Below are 24576 nucleotides of genomic sequence, written 5' to 3'. Positions count from 1 at the left end.
GTGCGCAACTGTATTGTCGTTTCAAATTTTAAAAAGTTCTCAGTTAGAAGCAGCGCCGCGAATACTGCCGACAACATATGCCGCCAGCGCAAAACTGTTACTAACAGCGAGGGTGGAAAATGGGGATGAGTAGTATAGGAAATTAATAAAACTGTCACTTAAATCGCAGAAGTGACGGCTCGATCCCCTTTCATCGAACCGAGTTATCCAATATTATATCTTAAATACAAGACAACAAGGTCACTTTTTACACTGACGCCTACATAAAATGAACTCGATCTCTATTGTTAAGTCCGTTGTTGACTTAATTCTTCTCGCCCTCAATTGAATGTGATTCTCGTAAATAAATATGAAATGAAATTTATTTTATTCCGAGATCGTTTGTTAGTGAATGCGCCTAATCATTTCGTATAACAATTGTTTGCGATATCGTCCGGTGTTACTTAAAATAAAAGTATTGCAATACGTTGGTTGTATACGCAGACTAGTGTATGAAACGTTTAAATACGACATAAATTTAATGACGTTCTCAGGCGTGTTAGCGTTATGAATGAACTAACATCCATAGAATTCAAGTGACAATACGAAAGTGGAGCGACGTCGGGCTTAGGCGTATTCCGCAAACAAAAAAAGCTTCATTTATCCACGGCGTGCCACTTTCACGGCATCCGAGCTCGCGGGGATGGCTGCGCGGAGCGCATTTTTTTATTATTTTGCAAGCCGGGGCGTGCGCCCCCGGAGGCTGCGGCTACCCACCCCTTGACGCCTCCCCGCTTCGCCTTCAATTAAATCCCTATCTCGCCCGCCACCTCATGCTTCCTACTTAAACTCATAAAAATGAGATAAACACAAAAATATTGCTCGTACCGCACACTTTTTATTAAAGTTAACTATGCTGTTCCGCTTAATTGGGCCGGGATGTTTCGAATAATCATTTCGACAGGTCCTTGTAGTGGTTAAGAATTGAGACACAGCTTTTCGTTTTTGCGCTTTTATTTTGTCCTTTGTTCTTGATATATAATACGTTATGTAATATATCTGCGAACATATTTCGGTTACTTTTAACTCTAAAGTTAAAGGATTAATTAAATAAAATATTATTTTTCGAACCAAAAAATACATGTAGGCATATAAATGGTTGTTTTTGTTAAAAGGGACATATCTAGAAGGACAAAAGGAAGGTTGTATTTTAATTTCAACCCTTTTTAAAACTCTTGATTATAATAAGATAACGAGTCAACGAAAACGTGTTAACGTTTTAAAATCCAATAACGATATTTAAAATCAATGAACATTGGGCGTGTTACATAGCATGGCCGATAAACGCATAGGTAGGTGTTATAAAAAACATTCGGAGTTAGCGGGCATGAATCGAGAGTCATAATAATGAAATAAAGGCAAAAGAATGAGCCGCAATGGTCAGGGCGTTTGCTGTTAATATCCCAGAACGAGCGGGACGATCCGTGCGCCGGCCTGAAAAATAAATCAAAACCCCCAACGCGTTTCGTTTTATTTTTAATATCGCACCACGTTTTTTGTTTTCGATGATACTGCAAAAAAGTCACTCGCTTTTCTGGTACTTTAAAAAAAGATCGTGCAACAGTTACCGATCACCGATTAAACGTAACATAATATAACATAAACAATTTAGATTTATTCACACGAAAATCATACTGTGTATTTTATTAACAGTGGGACGGGACTATCGCGAATATTTGTAACAAGCACAATCGTATCGTTATCGACAAAATTTGTATTAAAGTTTTTGCAGCGCATCTATCGGGACTTAAAATACATCAAAAATCTCATACTAATTTTGACATAATTGACGATGACGATACGAAGGTGCTTGTCGCAAATATTCATGCTGGACCGACAGCAAAGATTGACAGAAGAATATCCATTGGTAATTATATTGTTATTAATAAAGGTCGTTAAAGATTCCCCGTCTTGTGTTCCTTTTATTTAATAAAATTTTTACCAATTCGATATCAATATAATGTAGAAATAATTCTGAAAGATTAACAAGCCTGCTATACGAAGATAAGCAGAATCCCAAGGGCGTGTATTAATATAGGGGCAGCGTTCATGCAAGTAACGTTTGCGAAACAATATAATTAAACACCCTTTATGCATTATTCTATGATGGGCTTAAAGCTCCTCTGTGTAAGTAATACGGCCACGTGCCGGCAGTGAGAAGGTTAGAACGTCACGTGACTTATATTTTGTTGAAATGCTCTTAGTCTATTTTTCAAATAAAGTAATACATATTAAATCATTATAAATTAAAAGGCTTTTGATGTAACATTGAAAAACATTAATAGTTTATTAATTGCACTAATGTATTGTTTTATGTTAGACATTAAATGAACGCAAAACAGTGTTCGAATACAATGTTCATAATTTAGCATAAACGAAACAGAAATGAACACGTCCATGAAACTGTATCCCTTTTAATACAAGTGCCGATAGTCGACACGGCGTAGACAAGACGCAGCTAAACAGCCATTCATGTATCATGTTACCCTAACATTTTGAAATCACCAATGACATCGGCGGCACCCATACAAGAATAGACGCGACACTGTGTGAGGTAATAGGTGAACAACTTTTCTTCACACTTCATCAGTTTTATTAAAGAGATGATCCCATGAAATAGAAAACGACACTTAATCCTTGGTGACAGTTTTGTGTAAAAATTATTCGAGGATTGTGTTCTATAATGTAAGTATCAACTTTCTTAAGAGCTAAACAGTGGAATGTATTCAAATAACAAATTTAACATTGAAGGTATTAGGTTATAGCGTGAAGGAACTATAATTCGTTCACTAACAGTTGCTTAGCAAATACTTGGTACCGCATTCAAACAATTTAGTTAATAAGTAAAATTTTTCCGTTTATAAAAATGTAGTTCGTTAACATAATGAAACATTGAAAAGCTTAACACATATAAAGAGGCCTGAATGGCATACAAACATCGCCTTTCATGCTACAAATAAATTACCGTGTTCGTAAAAAATGGTATCAGATTAAGCTAATTATTCGTGGTCGTAATATAGAAATGGGCGCACGCAAAGTCCAATCTCGGGTATGGGCGATGTTTTAAAAGGTAGTATACAGTTGGTGAATATTGGTGGGTAGATACGGTGGCCGGGGGCGCGGCACGCCAAAAACACATTACGAGCCGCCAACGCGCTATTACAGGCGACCGCACGCGTCCGCGATACCCTGCTATACGATACCCGCTCGTACATGCTATCCAACGACTAATTGCCCGGGCCCATGCATAAAAACCCCTAACAGGGACAACTGCGCCGAGGGAAGCCTACGTTATAGCCTAAAACGTAAACGATCCGACGCGACCTCTGTTATAATTGAGAGAGTGAGATATTTTCGACGATACATGTACATAAAAGTCGGAATCGTTAGGTAACGAGGTATAAAGGGCGTGTTATCTACGGGCCTGGGCGGCGCATGTCACGTGACAAACGAAGCGTAAACTCACCACCGCTGCCCTGTCAACGCCATCTTTGTTTTTGTTCAAGGGGTGGCTTAATAAAACTTTTTCTGTATCGTATTATACACATCATTTACTAGTAACACCTGCTACCAAAATTTCCACATGCCAAATACATAATATGCACGTTCAAACATTTGCAGATTTAATCATAACATATATAAAAGGGAAAATTTTAAACACATTGCGACTATAAAGGGAAAATTTTAAATAAGAATGTAGGCCAATCAACAATTAATATGCAAATAGGTTTCGTTTCGGGAAAAGTTTTGTTTGTAGTTGCAAGGACAGGATGCACAAATAGTTCAATATTTGAAAATAGATTGTGGAACATTAATACTAACTTTAAAATCCTCTAGAGCGGTAACCTACTTCGGGCCTTTAGTTGTTGGATTGTCGTAACATTGTATTTGAAAAAAAAACTTGCTATATCGCTTCGAATCGTGAAGTTTATAGTTTACAGATGACAGGGGTCAACTTCACTGTTAACGAAACTGTTATTTCAAACTTTGATCACGTCTCTACAATCCGACAAACTTATCTGACCCGGTGGGGATAAGTGAAATATCACTATAGCTCATTAGAGCCTTTCAATGTCAAAAAAGTTCCACAAGAATCTGTCATACTGCTGTCTTGTTTTGTGTCAATTTCTATATCTAAGTTGGTGTTATATGTTTTGTTACAACTAACCGCGATAACAGCGCCTCTCTCACTGGGTCAGATAAATTTGTCGCACTATACTTATGTACTTGGAATATGACATCAATTATTATTGTTCATTTTATCTGTGGCAAATTATTTTTCTGTTTCACTTGCTGCCTGACCTCTTACTTAACGTCCAGATAACGTTGGGTGGTATATTTGTATGTGTGCGTAAGAGAATTTACATTAATTAAAATATAACAACGTCTTTGATTTGTTACTTGACAGTTTTACAAATGCGTGTAAACATGCCTTGTATGTACTTTATCAGAAATATTTCATTATCATCATCATCAGCTCACTATACGTCCCCACCGAGGGGCTCGGAGCCTATCCTAAGTTAAGGGTGATTAGGCCATAGTCAACCACGCTGGCCAAGTGCGGGTTGATTGACTTCACACATATCTTTGAATTACTTCTCAGATATGTGCAGGTTGCATCACGATGTTTTCCTTCACCGTAAGAACGTCGGATAAATGTACATATGTAAATCGGAAATCGAAAAACTCATTGGTACATGGCGGGATTCGAATCCAGGACCTGCAGATTGCAAGTCAAGTGCTTGACCACTGAGCCACCGACGCTCTATTACGCTCTATATTTCATTACATTTGTACATATTTATTGAATTTGACCTCGCCAGTTGAAACTTTCCAATTAACAATATTTTTTGTTATCTATTTTTAATTAAACTAATAAATTTTCAAGGGTTGACTAATTCTTGTCAATTTAATGTTCATTTAATAAATAAATAAGGAATCCCTTATCTACACCTGCTTTTAACTGTATCACACATTTTGATTTAAGGTGGAGGAAAACATCGTGATACAACCTGCACATATCTGCGAAGAAATTCACCCACGTGGGCCAGCGAGGTTGACTATGGCCTATTCGCCCCTGACTAATAGTAGCCTCCGAGCATGTCAGTGGGAATGTATAGTGAGCTGATGATGATGAAACATCTTGATACTTTTCATGACGTTTATGACGAAATAAAAACACGTCAAGTTAAAGAATTTTATATACGTCAATGTAAAAACCACTTGATAATTCGTTAATTATCAAATAAGGAACATTTTCATGATTTTCTAATTACTTGTAACTTATGAATCTTACTTCTTACGAATATTTTAAATGCAAATGTTTGAACGTATGTTTGTTTGAAAGTATTTCCAGAACGGCTGCATGGATCTCGCTGAAATTTGACATATATATAGAACGTAGTCCGGCTGAACACATAGGCTACTAAAAAAGTTTTAAAGTCGAGGGCGACAGCTATTTTTATATTAAAAAAAATTCTATGAGAATCACTTACAGGCAGCTTGATTTATCTAAAACGATGATAATTTTAATCAATCAGGATTTAATAATTATTATGCGATAATGATTTACGCGGTTTTTTTTTATTTTACTGTTCCTACTTTTAACACATCTTTGATAAATGCATTTACATTATGTTTCGCGTGGTTATAATAAAACTTTTTAGATAAGGGAATTTCATTACTGGTCGTCACAACGGGTTTATACTTCGTCAGATATAAATTGTTATTGATGTAAACGACTTGAACATTTTATTACATTTCTTTAACAACACTATATGGTTCAAGATACTTTTATTGTAATACGTGAATACATTAATTTCTGAATGAAATTGGTTTTGAATATTACTTTGTTTTCTTATTGACTTTACAATTCGATTGTATAAAATGTCAAGTTAATATTAGATTTTTATTACACTTTATTTAAATACAATTTATACATATATTTGTCGATTCAAGCGTTCATCATCATCATCAGCTCACTATACGTCCCCACCGAGGGGCTCGGAGCCTACCCTAAGTTAAGGGTGATTAGGAAATAGTCAAGCGTTCATATTGTTTTTAAATTTTTCATTAGAAATGTATATGAATTCTGCTACAAATAAGTATTGCAGCTAAAACAGATTAGATAAATAAAAATAGAAAAAACTCTGGGAACATGTTAGAAATTATCCTACGAATAATACGACGCTATGACTTGCAACTCTACGCGACATGATGCGACCAACATATAATACCACACCAAACAACGCTTCAGAATTACATTTTGGGTATCTCTTCAATTCTGTATCATATCTTTTCGTTGCGATTGTTGTCAAGTACTTCTAACCTATATCAATGAATCTGTGCTAGATCTAACAGACTTAGGTAATTTGATTTGTGTTACAGGACGAGTTAGATTCGTACATCTACATCTACACATGTGTCTAGCTGTTAAACTTCCTATGTGCTAGTTTTATTATTTTTTAATTATGTTAATATAATTCGTCTCATAATATTATTATGTTGACCGCTTTTGTAGTAATACGTACAAGGAGGTTATATAGGTGCATTTGTGTTGTTTTTATTCCGATGCAAAGTCCCCAAGCCTCTGTAGCCTTGTCAAGATTAAGCTCTCACGTGGAAAATGTCAACAGAGGTTCTAAAATATCCATAGTATTAGTAAGAAAATCCGAAAATGAGCCAGTGTTTTGACTCAACACTAGCTTTACGTAAATCTCGACGTTTGTGTCCCCTGACTATTCATTCTGACACTGGACTTTGTAACGAAAGCACGTCGTTTGTGCCATAGGATTCTAATTAATAATGTCTAAAAATAGAAAGGAATAACATTTCATATTAGATGTAACTATTTTCTACGGATGATTTGTTTATCATTCATCAGTCAATAGTTAAAGCGTAGCATGTTAGTCATTTGTCGCTGCGTCGGGTGCGTTGGCGCCGACCAAGCGACGATACGTAGTCCCGGACCTCACAAGAAGTCTTATGTAGAACGTATAAACTAGTGAAAACTAAGTGTCATCACTGGTTATCGCAAGGGTCAAGTCTCGATTTATTGCCTACATATTATTGATATCAATATGAACATTGAATTTTATGCGGTTGTGAGGCATTGTTTCGCAACTGTTTTAACTGGGACTCTATTGTGCAAGCGTTCGATATTAAAACGTACGTTAGTGACGCGTAAAGATTAGTTCGTGTCACTTCACAGCGTCCAATTTAATTAATACACGAGTGACGTAGCAACGAATAATTGGGAACGATATAAATCAATATTATTTTAATTACTCTTTCATAACGAGAGCGTCGGTGGCTCAGGGGTTAAGCACTTGATTTGTAATCTGTAGGTCTCATGTTCGAATCCCGCCTGGTATCAATGTGTTTTTAAATTTTGATTTACATATGTACATCCGATGTTCTTACGGTGAAGGAAAACATCGTGATGCAACCTGCACATATCTGCGAAGAAATTAAAAGATATGTGGAAGTCAACCAACCCGCACTAGGCCAGTATGGCTGACTGTGGCCTAATCGCCCTTAGCATTTGGTAGGCTCCGAGTCCCTCGGTGGGGACCTCTAGTGAGCTGATGATGAACGATTATATAGTAGGTAGAAATAAATGATATATATCAAGTCAAAGCAAATATTGGCGTTCGAAAACGAATATATGAATACCGTCGTAAAAGTTATCGAATCATTATTATATAAATGTCTTAAGTTAATATAAATATTTCTTTTATTCCTTATCAATGACTTTTGGGTAAGGTAAAAGATATTCTACCAAGGTGATAACATTTTGTTTGTAGAATGACGTAATGCAGTTTGACACCCGAAGTTTGTTACGGGTCTCCTGAGATGACAACAGACTTTGATTTATCTTATGTCAGGAGTTTGAATAAAAAAAAAACAGACTAATCTTTCATTTTTTCGTTAATAGCGTAGTATGTAACTTGCAGTGTCGTAACAGACCATTTGTTACAATAATTAAGAACAAGTTATTGATAGTTTCCTTTGAATGAATTTATAACAAGATGTTCTTATAATTATTAGTATTATCTCAACGCTTTTAAAATAATTACGTATATAAATTTGTTACTTACGCATCCCTAAATAGATTTTAATGAAACTTTAGTACATTTCTCTGTGGACGGAGAAGTTCTGTGTCCTTTTAAATTTATTTTTTATGACTTCATTATAATATTGTTGGACGATATTTTGAATTTTTATATATTTGACGTTAATTTTTCTTTGGTATTAGTATATCAAAATAAATACACATTTCCGTAGAAGTCTCCGGAAAAACTCCGTGCGCGCGGATAAAAGACTTAATTAGTATCCTATGTGTTCTTCCAGACTATGTTCTACATCTATGCCAAATTTCAATGTGATCTGTGTAGACGTTCAGGAGATATCTTCAAACAAATATCAATCTATCCATCTAAACATTCGCATTTATAATATCAGTAAGATTACACTATAAAACCTTTGCACAGTGACACAGACAGAAAGCGACATCGTAACTAACGTGCGTATAGTGACAATGAATGTAACATTAATATTCAATACGCTTAGATATATTTATAATTGTAAAGCTTATATTCTATGAAATTGCGAAGTAAGGGAATTTAAACCGTAATCTAATTGTTATAAGGTTTCGAATGCAACATTAATATGTAATAAAATTTTACATTGAATAATCCCAATAAAATATTATCGCAGTATTAATTAGGCCTAATTTGATAATTCAACACCTGCCACCTTATAGCTGTTTTATCTTTTTAACGTGCGCTTAAAAGTATTTCAAAAAGCTAAAGCACTTAAAGTTTGATAAGTTATACGAATAGAACATCAATGGCATGTTAAGTCTGAATTATGTAACCTTATTACGATTTAAGTTACTTATATTTAGTATGTTTAGTTTTATTTAGTACCAAAATTAAGTATTCCTCGTTACATACATTCCTTAATGCATTGCGTTTCATTCAATTGCAATAATGTCATAAAGCAGACTGCTTTTGATTTGTGAATTTTCCTGTCACAAATCAATTCGTGGCAAGGCAGTGATATCAAAATTTAAAACTATTGCATCAAGTTTAAAGTTTAAACATGACTCGTGGCGAATGCACCTTGCCTCGTGGTAGTCGCTGACCGATAGGAAAAAGGAAAGAGGAAGCGACCAATGCGCCTAGAATGAAATTAGCCCGTCGGTCAATTACTCCGAACCGAGAGTGGCTTACTAATGGCACACGCGGCGTTGCCTGAATACGACACCGCTCATTTATATGCGAGCGCGCGTACTCTTTATTGTTTCATAGATTGGTAATACACGGGAGGACTGGCACTTTGTGCTGTAAATCGTTGTCTGTACACGTATCCTCGATTAACTGTGTGCTGTGGGTATAGGCGGAGCGGGCAGGGTGTCAGTACAAGCCGACTGCGCAAGTGTGGACGAGTGACATCATGTCCGGACCGGCGCGGCCACACAGAGCACGCGGGGTACGTGCTGACAGGCTTATTGTGCCACCACGTTCCATCATATTCCAGATGACGCATCATTGAACAGTCCAACCGGCCAGTCCTACTACAGGCATTTTCCACGAAACTTACGTAACATACAACTGTTGTTTACGGATATCGTACGCATATATACAGATTTATACACGTGTATATTTAGCCCAAGTATTGTTTATACTCTTTTCTATTACGAAGCTAAGGTCTTTTTACCTTAATTTATATATATATATTATTTAATGTTACAACTTATTGTTTAATCTTAGATTTGAACCATTGATAGAATCATTTCTTTTTAAATCGTTGAGTCACACAGGTGTAAATAATGTTGTTCAATAAAACGTAATAAATATAGTTTCCTTATAGTTATAAGAGTTTAAGTAAGCTTAAGCATAGTAATAGTTTAAAAGAATATAAACTAAATAACGATGTCTAAAATATAAACCTCAAACCTTCAACCTTTAAGACCAACTATTTGGTTGAATTTCCTAAATGTTTTATTGTATGTAACTTGAAGCCTAAATTGTGCAGTTATAATTTTGTGCATAACAAAAATTGCGGTTTGTTTGAATTATTTTAATTTAAATTAACCGTGAAATTGTTTATCTTTTATAGTATCATTTACATATCTTTGATTGTTGTCATTTTAGCGAATCATTTAGATATCACATCACATAATAGCGCGAATTGGTAATAAAACAAAATGCATCTTTTTAACATTGCCATAAATGTGAGACGATTGGATAATTAACTATTTGTTCAAACAAATACCGACGGGCGCCATCTTATTGGGAAGTTATAACCATTAAGAGGATACAATCGCAATTTCTTCCTGTCGTAAATAAACTTCGGCGGGCATGAGTAATCGTTACTTTGTGTGCACAATATCGAAACGGGTGGGGGCCAAATAGATTGCTACGTGAGTCGCATCCTTACCCATTTTGTCTCTTACTAAGAGTTACAAAAGAGTGTCTAACGTTACAAAACCGATCGACTTTCGCTCTTAATCCGACGCAATTTGGTGCACATTACGGTGTCACGAGGTGACTCGTTTCGTGGTCGCAGTTTCTTAGAATTTCGTTTTGGATGTTATGTATGGTGTAGTTGAATTTTCCGTTTGTAATTATGTCGGCGGAGAGCGGAAGTGTCGCCGATGGTTGGGACACAAGTCACGCGGCGGCGACGCGGCGGCTGTCCACTGCGGCTAACGGAACCCGCCCGCTATGGCTCGTGGCGCGACCATCTCTCCGGGGACTCCATTTTTCGACGCGTTATTACATTATTAGGGACCAACAGTCGCAATGTACTCTGGTATTCTATCTGTGAATATTCTTTTTTAATAACAATCGATGTCTGCATTTTGAATGATGTCGGTGCCAAAGTATTGTATGTGATCTAAATAATTAAAAAGCCAAACTGACATATTAATGATATCCTTTCGATGGTCATCGAATTGATTTATTATCTATACTCTATACATATAAATAAAATTGGAGTGTCTGTATGTAATATTGAAATAATCGTTTTTTACTACATATAGTATATAAATATATATATATATATATATATATATTTGATTGTCTTTTTGTTACGTGTAATCTCTAAAATGGTTGAACCGATTTTGACAGAACTTTGATTTGTAGCTAATGTAATAATATTATAAAAATTAAGTGATGTTGAAATCTAAGTATCGTAAGTACCGCGCGCAGCACAAAGACAGTATTTCACGCGAAAGAAGTCGCGGGCACAGTTAGTCATAAGTGAACTTTACTTAAGGATATGAGGACTATTATTTTGAAAATTGATTTTACGTTGTTAGGAGGACGAACATACATAATTTTAGCTAAATATGTTTTTTAAATATTTTATTGAAAAAACATATTGTGGTTTATATAATATCTTTATCAGATTTATTAAATTTTTTTAGTTGTATTTCTAAATCTTATTAAGTTTTATTTTAGTAAACAGAATTTGTTCGAGTTCTAACGAACACAAACTGAACTATTTATGCTACCTAACACCGTGAGATTGGAGCGTAGAAGAATGTTCAAGGTAAAGGTATCAAATATGTCTATCGGAAATTCAATACCAGATCTAGATTTTATAAGTCTTTGGTATTAATTTATCAACAAATAAACACATTCAAACTTTTAAAAAACATCCATACATATCTTTATCTTTATTTATTCGTGAGGAAAGCTGTAACAGAAACATGTTTATGTAAATGTCTCAGTAGTGCAAACTCACTGATACAATGGCACTCGATTCGAGTATTCAGGATGAAAGTTCGATTGCTCCCTTGAGAACAAAATATTTGAATGTATATTCTAACTTTAAAAAGTTATTTCTTCCTGTGACCGTTCCCTGAGGGCGATGTTGCTGTGACAGGTCGTTTTTGTTTTTCTTATAAGTTTTTATTTCTTACGGCAAAAGTTACAAGGAAGTATTTTTTTTTTATATCAAAAGGTGGCAAACGAGCAATCGGCCACCCGAAATCGCTGAAATAGCGAAGTGACCGTTGCCCATAGACATACGCAATCGCGTATGCGTTGCCTACCTTTAATCGTCGGAGGAGAGGATGCACAGAAAGAAAATATTTTCCCTTCCCATGCATCCTCTCATCCGGAAAGTCCACTTCCACTTCCCATCCTTTCCTTCTAAGAAAAAGGGTGGGAAGGGAAAGAGGACTAAATAAGGCCTCCGGGACGCACACTCATCAGACGAAACGCGGAATTGCTTCCACTTGACGCCTGTCTTCTGTGTGATCGTGGTATTTCACCGGGCGAGCCGGGCCGATTCGTGCGAAGATGTTAAAGCGGGCTCTACCACTGTTAAAAACGTAAGCGAGAAGCAAGGTGTCTTTTCAGATTTGTTAGGTTATTGATTTGGGATCCATATTACTGTTTTCATTGTATTAATTGGTTTTGAATTTAATTTATTTCAATTATTACATTTTGATGACATAGCGAATGACCGTTTAAGGTCGGGTCAAGGGAAGGTAAAGAGGGTTTGTTTGTCAGAATCGTTCCACTGAACCGTTGTCATGTCAAACTTGTCAGGTTAATTCGGTGACAACTTTCCACAAAGTGTTCTGTTAAAATTCACTCGAAAACGTACGGTAATTACCGTACAGATTATATTTCCTATTCTATTCGGAGGTAAAATATACAGAAGTATACGTTTTTTTACATGTCAAAGTGAAGCGTTGCAGATGTGTTACCTACTTTTAATAGAATCTAATAAAACTATTACTATAAAGTTATTATTTAACTATTGTTAGGAAAACAATCCGCCACTGTGCCGGTGTACTGGCGCAACACTAGCCTTACTAAAACGTCGACGTTTATGTCGCCTCACTAATCATTCTGACACTTCTTTGTAATGAAAGCGCTCCATACGCGCCAAAGAATTCTAACTAATAATGTCTAAAACTATGTATAAATAAAATAAGTAGGTACTTTAAGTCGGCAATACTCTCATTTCCAAAAGAAAATCACAATATTAAAATTATAAACACTGATAGCTCTCTACTGACTACATTAAGTTTGACTTTGCCAAATACAAGTATATCTTGTTTCTATCCAATAATAAACAAGCAACTTTGTATTTTATTGCATTCGATATTATACAACGTTGGTAGTCGTTAAATAAAATTTACCTAACTGTTTTATCTAAATATCAACACAAAAACAATTTTTATCTGCGTTATTGTACATCATTCGTTAAGAACTTTTGTATTGACTTAAACGAAATATTATGTATTCGTGATTTGATTGTAATGCTTGAATCCAATAATTTATCGAATTAAATTGTCCTCTGTTTACTTAATTATTGCGTTAAAATGACATATAAAATATTTCGCAGTGTCTTGCCGCTGTCGCTTAATCTTACTTCTTACTAATATTATACATGCGAATGTTTAGATAGATGGACGGATGTTTATTTGAAAGTATCTCCAAAACGATTGAACGGAATAGAATATAGTCTCGAAGAACACAGGTTACGTTAGGAAGATAATCCGACACTGTGCCGGTGTATCAGCGTAACAATAGCCTTATTAAAATATCAACGTTTTTGTCCCCTCATTAATCATTCTGACACTTGACTCAACGAAAACTGCAATGGAATCTAACAAATAATGTCTAAAACTAGTTGTTTTTTTAAAGCCGCGCGAGAGGAGTCGCGGTCTCGGCTGGTGGGGTTATAATTTGAGTGACAACCTTTCACTTTTATAAGAATAAGTGAGAACATTACGAATGGTCGACACGAGTATAAGGTGTGAGATGTGTCGGATAAGAATCGACCGGATAGCACCTGCATGTTCCTTAAAGCCGTCTTTTACATCGTTGTTAGCACGAAGACGTTCCACTTTACAACATATTAATTGTAATATAACGCTCGTTATGCACATATTGACAATGATTTATTTACCGGGTGTCTTCATTTTTGCATAACAATTTCAAAACATTGAGCGATAAGGCATTTTTGATAAATATTTTAACTTAATAAAGTTAATAATTTTTAACGTATTTAACCGTAACGGCCACCTCTATGGCCACAGGTTTTTATAAATAAAAAAATATATAAATAATTAAAAACTAGGAATGATATATTGTAAAAATCACTATTGTAATTTGACATAAGGAATATATCCTTATATCTTACAAAAATTAAAGGTATTAATATGATTTTTATAAGTGTTCTTTTAACAACATAATTAGGTAGAACAAACAAACACCTAATTAAAATTAGGTTTCTTGTAAGTCGACTTATAGTACTATGATCGGTGTTGATAAAAACCGGTACCGAAACATGTATAATAATATTCAAACTTTATTGACGCTCGTGGTTGATTTTTAGCGTATGACGTCGTAGGTGGGTCAACTGCGAGTTGAAGAAACCACCCGCAGATATGTGCTCCGCCCTTGTATTTCTTTACATTCCGCCCATACTTAAAATAGTGAAGTTTTCTGGGTCTTTTGCTATGTTTCGAGCCGGTGTAAACTTTGGATGACACTATACTTCCACCGTACATGTAAATGTGGAATCAACGAACCTGTCAAGGAATCACGATCGTGATATTCAATGGTCACTGTTCGGATATCACGCAATAACAGGCATTCAAAAAAGTGGATTTACTTTACACTAGCTGTCGCCCGCGACTCCTTCCATTAAAGAAACTTAATACAATACAAAATTATGGTTATTTTATTGGTAATGTTTAAATTACAGGTCAAAGAGCGATTTACATTTTTTTATAAAAAAAATAGCCTATGAATTCTTTCAAACTATGTTCTACATCTATGCCAAATTTTAGCGAGATCCATCCATGCATCTATCCAAACTTTCGCATTTATGATATTAGTAAGAAGTGAGATAATTATATCCTTTTATACAAAATCTATCCTCACTTCATCATCATCATCAACCTGCCTTTATCTCTATCGAGGGTCGGCACAGTATGAACTACTCCTCCATACATCTCTATCAGCCGTCATATCCGAGTCTACCCTCTTACGCTTACTCTCTTTCACACAGTCATTCCATACTTTTTTTGGTCTTCCTCTACCTCTGTAGCCATCCACATTCAATCTCATTACTTAATCTCAAAATGTATCCTCACTTATATATATATATGTATTACATAAAGATCGGTAATTGTCTCCTATTAAATTAAAAGGTTCTCTTACACAAATACCACGTATTTTGAAATTCACGGATTAAGGACGAAACATATAAAATATTCGTTTATGTACACAAATTAAATATAATGACTCATCTTAGTCATGAAAGCGGCTTTGAAAAAAAGCAATTTTTATATTATTTATAACATTCTATTTTGTTCTCGTTTGAATATCATGAAAATTCATGCGGAATAAATTAACAAGTTCTTTAAACGATATCAATATAGATAAAATTTTTAATAATATACAATATGTTTGTAAAAATGAGAGCAAAAATGATTTTATCTTATTTCATCTGTGTAGTTGTAAATTGAGTTTATTGTCTTTAATTGTATGTGGATATAATATTAATGGCTTGTAAATGCAAAATAAGATATTTAATTTGGTACAACATTAATTTTCTTGGCTAGACAAACATAGCGAATGTTTAAATGGATGTATCGATCTCGATGAAATTTTGCATAAATGTAGAACATAGCCTGGAAGAACACACAGGCTACTAATTTGAGTTGTGTTGAGTGAGTTCCGAGCGACGTGCCGCGTCCGCGAAATAATACCAGTACCACTCATCCTGATGAAGGGCTCCCGATGGGCTCGAAACTAGTCGGTGCCAGGTATCAGTTTAGTATAATGTCTCACGAAAGTTTGAATAATTTAAAGGCTACTAATTAAGTTTTTTTTTAATACCGCGGTCTCTAGTCGCGGGCTGTAACTAGTTTAGTATAATTAATGTTCATTCAAAGTACCTAAACAATATATTCAAATTACTAAATAAATAAAGTAAACGGCACATGAATTGTCAACAATTTTTTTTTATTTCCCGATGTGGCAAGACGCATCGTTTCATGTTGTCACGTTTGTAGCTCACGAACAATAAACCAATAATTAAATAAATATTAAATTGTTATTTTTTAGCAAACTATAATCGTGATCCGTCCGCGCGGTATTAAGATAATTTTACTAGTAGACTATCCTCTACATCATTGCCAAATTTCAGCGAGATCCATACAGACAGTCTGGAGATACTTGCAAACAAACATCCATCTAAACGTTGATTCGTAAGATTGTAATTTTCGGCAATCATAAGGAAGGTAGAGTAAGGTTTTGGTACATTCTAACCAATGAAGATATTAGTATGTAGTAATAACAATTTAATTGATTAAAAATAACCACGCGTTGTCTTTGCATTGGTTATAATTACGATATGTTGTTGATCCGCAAGAGTCAATTAGCGTTTTAATTGCGTGTAAACCGACGACGCGTGAACATTACCCGCTGTTTATCATGTCTTTGTTTAGATTAACAAAAAGATAACATGACAAACAAAACAGAAAAATCGTGTAACCCGATATTAATTGAAGCGAAAATCGTTATAATTGTAAAATATCGTCGGCGCTTGGAAAAAACCACGACGTGTGAATGTAAGTGTAACGGCCGATAGAATTTCCATTCAAGACTAGTTCAATTTTAATGCTTATTTACCCGATACTTAGTGTTTCACTCAACAAAAAAGAGCTTCAGTTCAACTCAGGGCGTGAAAGTAATGACGGATATTAATAAAAAAATGTTGGAAAAACATGTTATTGTGTTGCTCGCATGTATTGAGGCGCTTTAACCATGATACCGTAAGTGCTAGACCGTTTTTTTCTTCGACGTCGTAAATATTTCTTAAAAAGCACAATAACAACGTAACTCTTAATGAACACTTATAGCTTGCGTTCGCATTTATAATTTATAAAGTATTATTTTTGATTGATTTAATAGATTTAAGATAAAATTATTTTTCAAAGTCATTGCGATTGTAAGGTAACGTTTGATTTTTAATTTATTTTAAACACCTACCTATTTATAGAAATAGCTCATTATTTAAAGTAATTTTGATTTAACATGTCCTAATCCCAAAAATTAAAAATAGCGAAACAACATAATTAAAGATAAAAATTTCATGGAGATTCTTTAGACCGATCTTTCTCAAAGTGGGCGATAACGCCCCCTTGTGGGCGCTGCAGGTCTCAAGTTGCGGGTTATAGTAAAAGTTTCGTTTAGAATTCTCCGTTAATATACATATATGGGTCACAATAATTAATTAATTTAATTTGAAGTTATAGTGGTTTTCAAATATGTGGGCGCTAAAAAAATATTTATTGTCAAAGTCGGCAGTAGACAAAATAAGTTTGGGAACCACAAGTAATTTTGAGTAAACATGTCCGAATCGCAAAAAATAAAAAAAAAGGAACAGCATAATTAAAGATATAAATTTCATGGAGATCCTTTAGACCGTTCTGGAGATACCGTCTAACGTACACCTAACCATACATACATATAATACATAAATGTAAACTTTTGTATTTATAATATTAGTAAGATGCTAAGAGTTTTACCTACACTATTAAGAAGTCAGTTTTCCTTTATGTTAATTATCAATTTGATAACAACCGTAGGTATTATAGATATTTATATACAAAAGATAATCATAAATAACGTGTAAAAAATGATATAAAATAAAATAAAATTTCTGAATACTTTACATTACAGTAAGGAAACAACATAACATATACTTACTAATTTTTCATTTATATTTGGTTTAAGTAAATTTAAATCACAAGGAAGTTTTAGAACTCTACTTAACTCTCTCTATCTCTTAGAACTCTCTAGAAAGAAAGTTATTTGACTTTAGATAAATGCAATAATCTCTTATTTTATTTGTATGTACTTTTTTCTCATCTTCAATAATTATTAACCATGGATTGAAATTTAATAAAATGCTTACCTTTCGAATGTCCGGCGCATAAGTAAGCTTTGAATAAATTGAATGTTATTATTATTTTATTAATAATAATTAATAATGTGTTTATAACATGTATAATAGTAGTAACATGCTCAGATGTATGTTAAAAGAATTATTAATATATTATTATTTAAGACGAGTTCGGGCCGAGAAGATAATGTTTCGTAAATGTTGATCGATAGTGATTGCGCATTAGGCGTCGACGCCATGTTACCGACATGTTCGTTTTGCCGACAAACACCGATACAGTGTCGATAATCTGATACAATATTCATATCTAATAAACCCATGTTATGTTACCTTTACAATTTACCGCTATCGCCTTACATAAGAGCGTTGTCTATATCAAATCTACCTACATGTGTGTGAACGTTGATAATAATGTTTCCTTTACCTTTAAGAACGTCTTTATGCAATAATGAATTCAACTATTTAAATTGAACTTTATTACAAACAAATTCGACGGAGCGCAGCTGCGATGTTGCATAATTCGGTCCGTTATACGGACATGTTCGTCTTCCTAAACGTTTACAGCGCACAGTTGATGGACTGCACTTCATGTGCATTGTAAAATATTTTTACTTCTTTTGTAGATTTGCACGTTTGAAACGAACGTCGATATTGCCGGCGTCGGGACTTATCCATTAAAAACGCCGAGAGTCCAATACCGTACGGGTCTGCCGCTTCAGTATCTCGCTCAAAAATTAATTATGCCAAGCTCTAAACTCTCGAACGCTGTCAGTGAGAGCTACGAATTGGGAATACCCGTGAGCGGCGTTAATATTGAATAAAGTGGACAGCTATCCGAGAGTGCAGCGGTATTGTACGCGTGCTATTAGTAGCGCTAATAATTCATGGCACCGCGCCGCAGTCTTTTGTCAATCGCACTTCGGCACCTCGTAAAATATTTACAATCTTTTCATTCCCGCATGCGTCAGTTCAAATCTGCTCTTTCCAGTAATCAATTCCGAAATAATTTTATGTTAATAAAATTCCACCGACTACACATGTTGACAAAAACAAGTTAGATTATACTTTTTATTGTTCTAGAATTTAATTATTTTTTGTTTATTACTTTATACGTTAGTTGTCTGATGTTTTATACGCGGTCGTTGAAGTAACGGACATTTAAAAACACTTTGTAGTTTAAAATGATAATAAAAACTCACCCGTTGAAAGGGTATCCAGCAAACGCCGCATCGTAGGGGTGATAAACTGTAGGATACGGCCAGCTGGCAGCGCTCGCTGCTAAATTTTCCTTCAGCTCAATTCCTGCAGCCTGTTGAAGAAAAATAAATCATTTCAAATACATAGATAATAATAAAAATGTTGAGTATACATGTATACAAAACAGTAAACGACAAAGTGAGGTTACGATAATGTATACAACTTGTGTATTATCTGTTAATTAGATCACAAGAGGTCAAACACAGTATGTGGCACAATCGCGACTTTAACAAACAATCTCTCTTTAATATTCAAAACGTTACCACGCATCATAACCCTTTTCAATTAGACGTTCACTTGTCAGCGAATAAAGCAAATAATCTCAGTAAATTAGTCTATTAAATCTGCTTTCACATTTCCAGTAGCTTTAAAATAATCCATTATGAGCGCGCTCTTTCTAGTCGGATTGATTTCTTGATCGATCGCTCCGATCCTTTCGTCTTAACTATTATTATTTAATGGCTTTGGATATCTGAGTCACGCATCAATCATTTTTCTGAGGACAAATGCCTGTATTTTTTAGTTTCTTGTTATTGATACGTCTCGACATAATTATATTAATGCAGACCGGTGCGGTGGGGAGCTTTGTCGACTACTTTTTTACTATCGCCCTTTATAAAATATTTGTTTATTGATTGTTTAAGAATTGAATACGTTCTGTGTTTTATAAAATAATCAAACAAATAAGTACTTTGATATAAATCTTATCGTACTGTTGTCGTCCTTTGTTCTACATAGAAATTTATTTAGATAGTAATCAGCCGAAGCTATTGCATGAACAGTAGGTAAGAATTCAATTCTTACATTAACTGATTGCGTTGATAACAAATGCAATTATATACAAAGTTATTATTAGTATTTTATAAGGTAAAATTGCGTAAAGGACCGGACAGTCCGGACCTGGACGGTACAAAAATTTATAGCGATGCATTAAAAATACCTCAGGGGCGACTCCTAAAGCGGTCAACCAGGATAAATCTATCAAAAGATTTTGTTGTCCCAACAACTTCATTGGTGGCCGAATCGAAAATCCGATAATAAATTTTACTCAAGTACGACAGCGTAATCCAGTCGCGCTGTCGCTCTTTGTTGCTTCGACCTTTTTGATATAATTCCAGTTTTCTGTTACTTCAAATAATCGTACTAAGCTGTAACGCGAATCTGTTATTCGGATTTATTGTGAGGGGAAACGATGTTTGACCGTTTGCCGCTGAGAGGCACACACAGTAGAATCCTAACTTTGAATCCTTAGTGCAGTTTAACTATATCACGTCGGAATAGTTTTGAGAATATCTTTGTAACGATGTAAGTATATTAATAAATAAAATCTGGATGACCGACCTTTGCTCGTTTTTTTTTTAAATAGTGTTTTTTGGAAATTATATTTAAGTACGAATTACTAATAAAATGATGAAATATGAATAATATTTTTCGATCTTACCGATAGAAAAAGTTAAGTTTATGTTTAAGTTGATTATCGATAAAACACGAATAAAATGACATATACTAAATTTTATGAAAATCGTTGGAGCCGATTCCGAGATTCCAATTATATATACAAGAATTGCTCATTTAAAGATATAAGATAAGGAAGACAAACAGAACAACACAAAAAGTAAAATATATTAAATCGAATATTAAATAACTATTCGATTTTACTCTTTACAAGCATTAGTAATGAGATATTTACAAATAAGTAAAGAAAATGTTCATGTATGAAAAGAATAAAAAAAATCTAGCTAGATAATCTTTATTCATACCAACATTGGTTGTTTAATGGAACTGTGGCGTAATTCAATCTACATTAATTATATGTCTAGCTATTTTTATAGTAAGAACATGTTTATAATCCGATCAATGTTCCAAACCTACCAGTATAAGGCGAATGTAAGTATTACGACACCTTGTTAATTGTCAAAATATGTGGTAAAGTTTTTTTTTTATTTGTGATATTAATTGCAAATTATGATTTGTGTTTGAACACAGTCCGTATATATATTGTAATACACTATGAATGAGATGAAATATAAATGAATTTGTGTCACAACAGTTAACATGAATTATTACATTAAATAGAGATAGTACTCAGATATACTTGATTAATTGTTTCGTAAATTTTAACAATGAGAAATAAATCTTTTGAAGTGAAAATCAAACCTAAATTAATCATACTATAAGTTGCCTAACCATTTGCGTAAAACAATTATCATTTTTAAACTTTATGAATTTGTCAAAATGTCGCTTTATTCAAACATTAATATACGGACATCGCACCACAAATCTATTAAGAGCCGTTAGAGAGGCGGAGATTTATTTTCGGGTCTCTTCATTAGAACTATAAATTATAATTTTTTCAATACGACACAGTCAACTTCCTGCGATGGTGCCACATGTGCGAAGTGCGGACGGATTCGAATCAAAACTAACCAAACAAATGTTTTCAAAGAATTTTTTTTTTCTTTTAAGATTTTATTTTGCGACAAACAAAACAGTGATTTTGTAAATCTTAATACCTACGTAAAAATTAATAAAAAGTATCAACGCTTCGAAGCATAATCTTCTAAGATTTAAATTGAAAATAAGTTGTAGATAAAAAAAAAAGGAATAAAAAACGAAGGACCAGAGCTCCATTCATAGGCACGGCTCGGTTTAACACTTTCGCCACCGATGATATATGATCATATCTACATGAATGATTGAATCATCTGCCGGGACACGTTCACGGCCCCACCTTTTAACACCTTCCTCCAAAGTTTTACTACACGTCATATATTACGATCCGTGGCTACTTTTATGTTGTTACGATCATTATCATTCAAAGTCACCCACACGCGGTTGGAGCGGTGCGCCGCTAACATTTAATCTAATACCGACTCTCTGTTTTATAACTTTATGTCTAGAGCGAGTATAATTTTAATGATATAAATACGAATATTGAATATAAAGAAGCTATACTTTGTTATGCCCCAGTTACATGTATATTGGCATTAACAAAACTGAAGCTCGTAAATTATAAATGAATAACTACTGTTTGTATTTCGTTAAAGGCAATGCTGTATAAAAATGTTAATCTCTAAGAAATCGTTAAACGCATTAAGTTATTAAGCTGCAGCGAGGTAGGAACCTTTTTTTCGAGATGATATACAGGTGAACATACGTCATCAGATTACGATTCTAATTTATACGTATTCTTTGTGCTGTAAAGCTTATTGTTGGGTCTACTTAAAATTGTGAATGATTCTTATAGCTGACTCTGTAGCGTACTATTTTGACATCGGGTCCTAATTATTTTAAGGTAATACTTTTTATGATGGGACCGGAGGTGAAAAAAAAACAGTAAGCTTCTCAACTGAGGATTGATAATCCGTTCCATTTAATAACCGTCTCGTCTTTGGCTGTCACATTAACTGTAATAGATCTAATTAGTTAGTAGCTTGTCATTTGTGCGATTAACACGTTAATACTATCATTGTATACGAATGTAAATATTAATTTTGTGATGACAACTCTATATAATTCTAAGCTTTTGTTTAAATTATGTGTAACGATAGTCTTATGATTTGAGTAACGATATAAACTTTAGTAAGGAGTTTTCATAACTTGTTCCTGGCTGTAATTATAGTAAACACTTTACTCGACCTCATATTGATAAAGCTTAATTGATCTTACTGTTGCAATCAAAAATTGTATAGCAATTTATTGTAATTACATGAAACAAATTATATCATATTTTAACAAAAAATATGGAAATGAACAAATGATTCTTTCATTTGGAAACGCAATTTAATGAAAAACAAACTCTATATCTTACCCAATAAAGGAGGGTCGGTTATAATTATTGTATTCGATATTATTATTTTTTCTAGTGTATAGCGTTGTTGGTACTTACTGTGTTAGTATAGAAGGGCGGCTGATCAGCGGAGAGCGCGGGAAAGTACGCAGCCATACCAGCAGCGGTGGCGGCAGTGGCAGCGGCTGCCTCCGAATACGGCGCGCTGTACATTGACAGAGGCACGCCTGAAGCAAGCCGCTGGTAGTTGAGGAACTCGTACTGGCACGAGCATACTGTCTGTCCTGTGATAGGGTCTTGAAATATAGGGCGGCCGGTGTCGCAGCATCGGGGCGCGGCGGCGGGCGAGGTAGGTCGCGCCGGGCCCCCCGCGCCGCCTCCGCCCCCGCCGCTCACACCCGCCTGCGCCGGCGGCGGACTGTTGGAGGCTGTCGATATGGTGCTCTGTAAGTTGTAAATTTTGAAATGCCTTTATGGCGCGTTTAACCATTCGCAGTTGCAGACATCTGAGAAATAGGAGGCCTCCGAACGCGCAGCGCACAGTCGCAAAGCATAACAGTATAAGTATGTGATACGGATTTAGTAAAGCGACGAATAATAAATGAGCTTTTAACGAGTCGAAGGGGTAGATCATGGGCGTAGCCGACACCTCGTCAGTGATGATGATCCGTACGCAAATCGGTCACGCACCGAAACCCTTTTGATGCGTATAAAGAAATTAGATTATGCATCGTTGCAATAATGCGACGCGACTAGGGATTGTCGAACGCCGACAATGGGGATCAGGGCTGGCGTATTGTTGTTATAATAGATTTATTCGCCGGACTACCTGAATGAATGTCGCGGTCGCAAAATAAACATCCGTCTGATATCTAAACACAAAGCGTCAGTGGAGACCCGGCCACGTTTGCCCTTCTTAATTGAGCCCGACATGAATTCATACGTATATAAATAACTTTCTAAATATTTGTCATTGGAATGAAAAATGGTCTTCAGCGGGCTAACAATCATTGTGTTCTCAATAGGATTAGAAACCGAGAAATGCCAGTCGACCGCTTATGATACAACTCTGTGACAGACAGTTGTAAGAAAATATGAATTAAAACTTTTGTGTCCTTTCCTTGTTATTATAGGATATTACCGGAAGAAATATGTTATATTCTATTATAAATCTTTTAGAATATAATATACGGATTTATAATATCTATTATAAATCCGTAGTGATGTTTGTGACGTTAAATTCTAATAGGTGTTGAAAAGCTTTTGGTTAACGAGTTTGTTAAGTAAATGGTAAGATAATTTGAATATGAAACGTTTTAACCTTTTGTAAGGTAAATAATGTGCGGTATGTACGTAAGCGTGGTGAAGTCACGACGAGCTGTGACCCGCCCGTTAGAGATATGGCTTCGGTGTCAACGTTAACAAGCACACAGCGGCGCGCCATGTTACCCGCTACTAGAAAATTTCGATCTACTGTGCCGCGCCTCGACTAACTAAAAACATTTATTTTGCTGAGGGAATTATTGAGGTAATCCCGA

The 24576-nt window shown here is 34.8% G+C and overlaps 1 protein-coding gene across 1 annotated transcript in view; it reads right to left on the bottom strand.

Annotated features, from left to right (window-relative positions):
* The window catches only part of mirr (iroquois-class homeodomain protein mirror), a 47274-nt gene that overhangs the window by 2914 nt on the left and 19784 nt on the right, over nucleotides 1-24576 (bottom strand). Inside the window, exons 2-3 of the mRNA XM_013323950.1 lie at nucleotides 23138-23482; nucleotides 19191-19300 (exon numbers count right to left, since the gene is read on the bottom strand). Coding sequence (XP_013179404.1) covers nucleotides 19191-19300; nucleotides 23138-23482 — 455 coding nt within the window. The remainder of the gene's footprint in view (nucleotides 1-19190; nucleotides 19301-23137; nucleotides 23483-24576) is intronic.

The sequence above is a fragment of the Papilio xuthus genome, unplaced genomic scaffold (assembly GCF_000836235.2).
Source record: "Papilio xuthus unplaced genomic scaffold, Pxut_1.1 DF825017.1, whole genome shotgun sequence".
NCBI lineage: Eukaryota > Metazoa > Arthropoda > Insecta > Lepidoptera > Papilionidae > Papilio > Papilio xuthus.
Note: the sequence above shows the minus strand (reverse complement) of the source record. Positions and strands in the feature narration are given on the sequence as shown.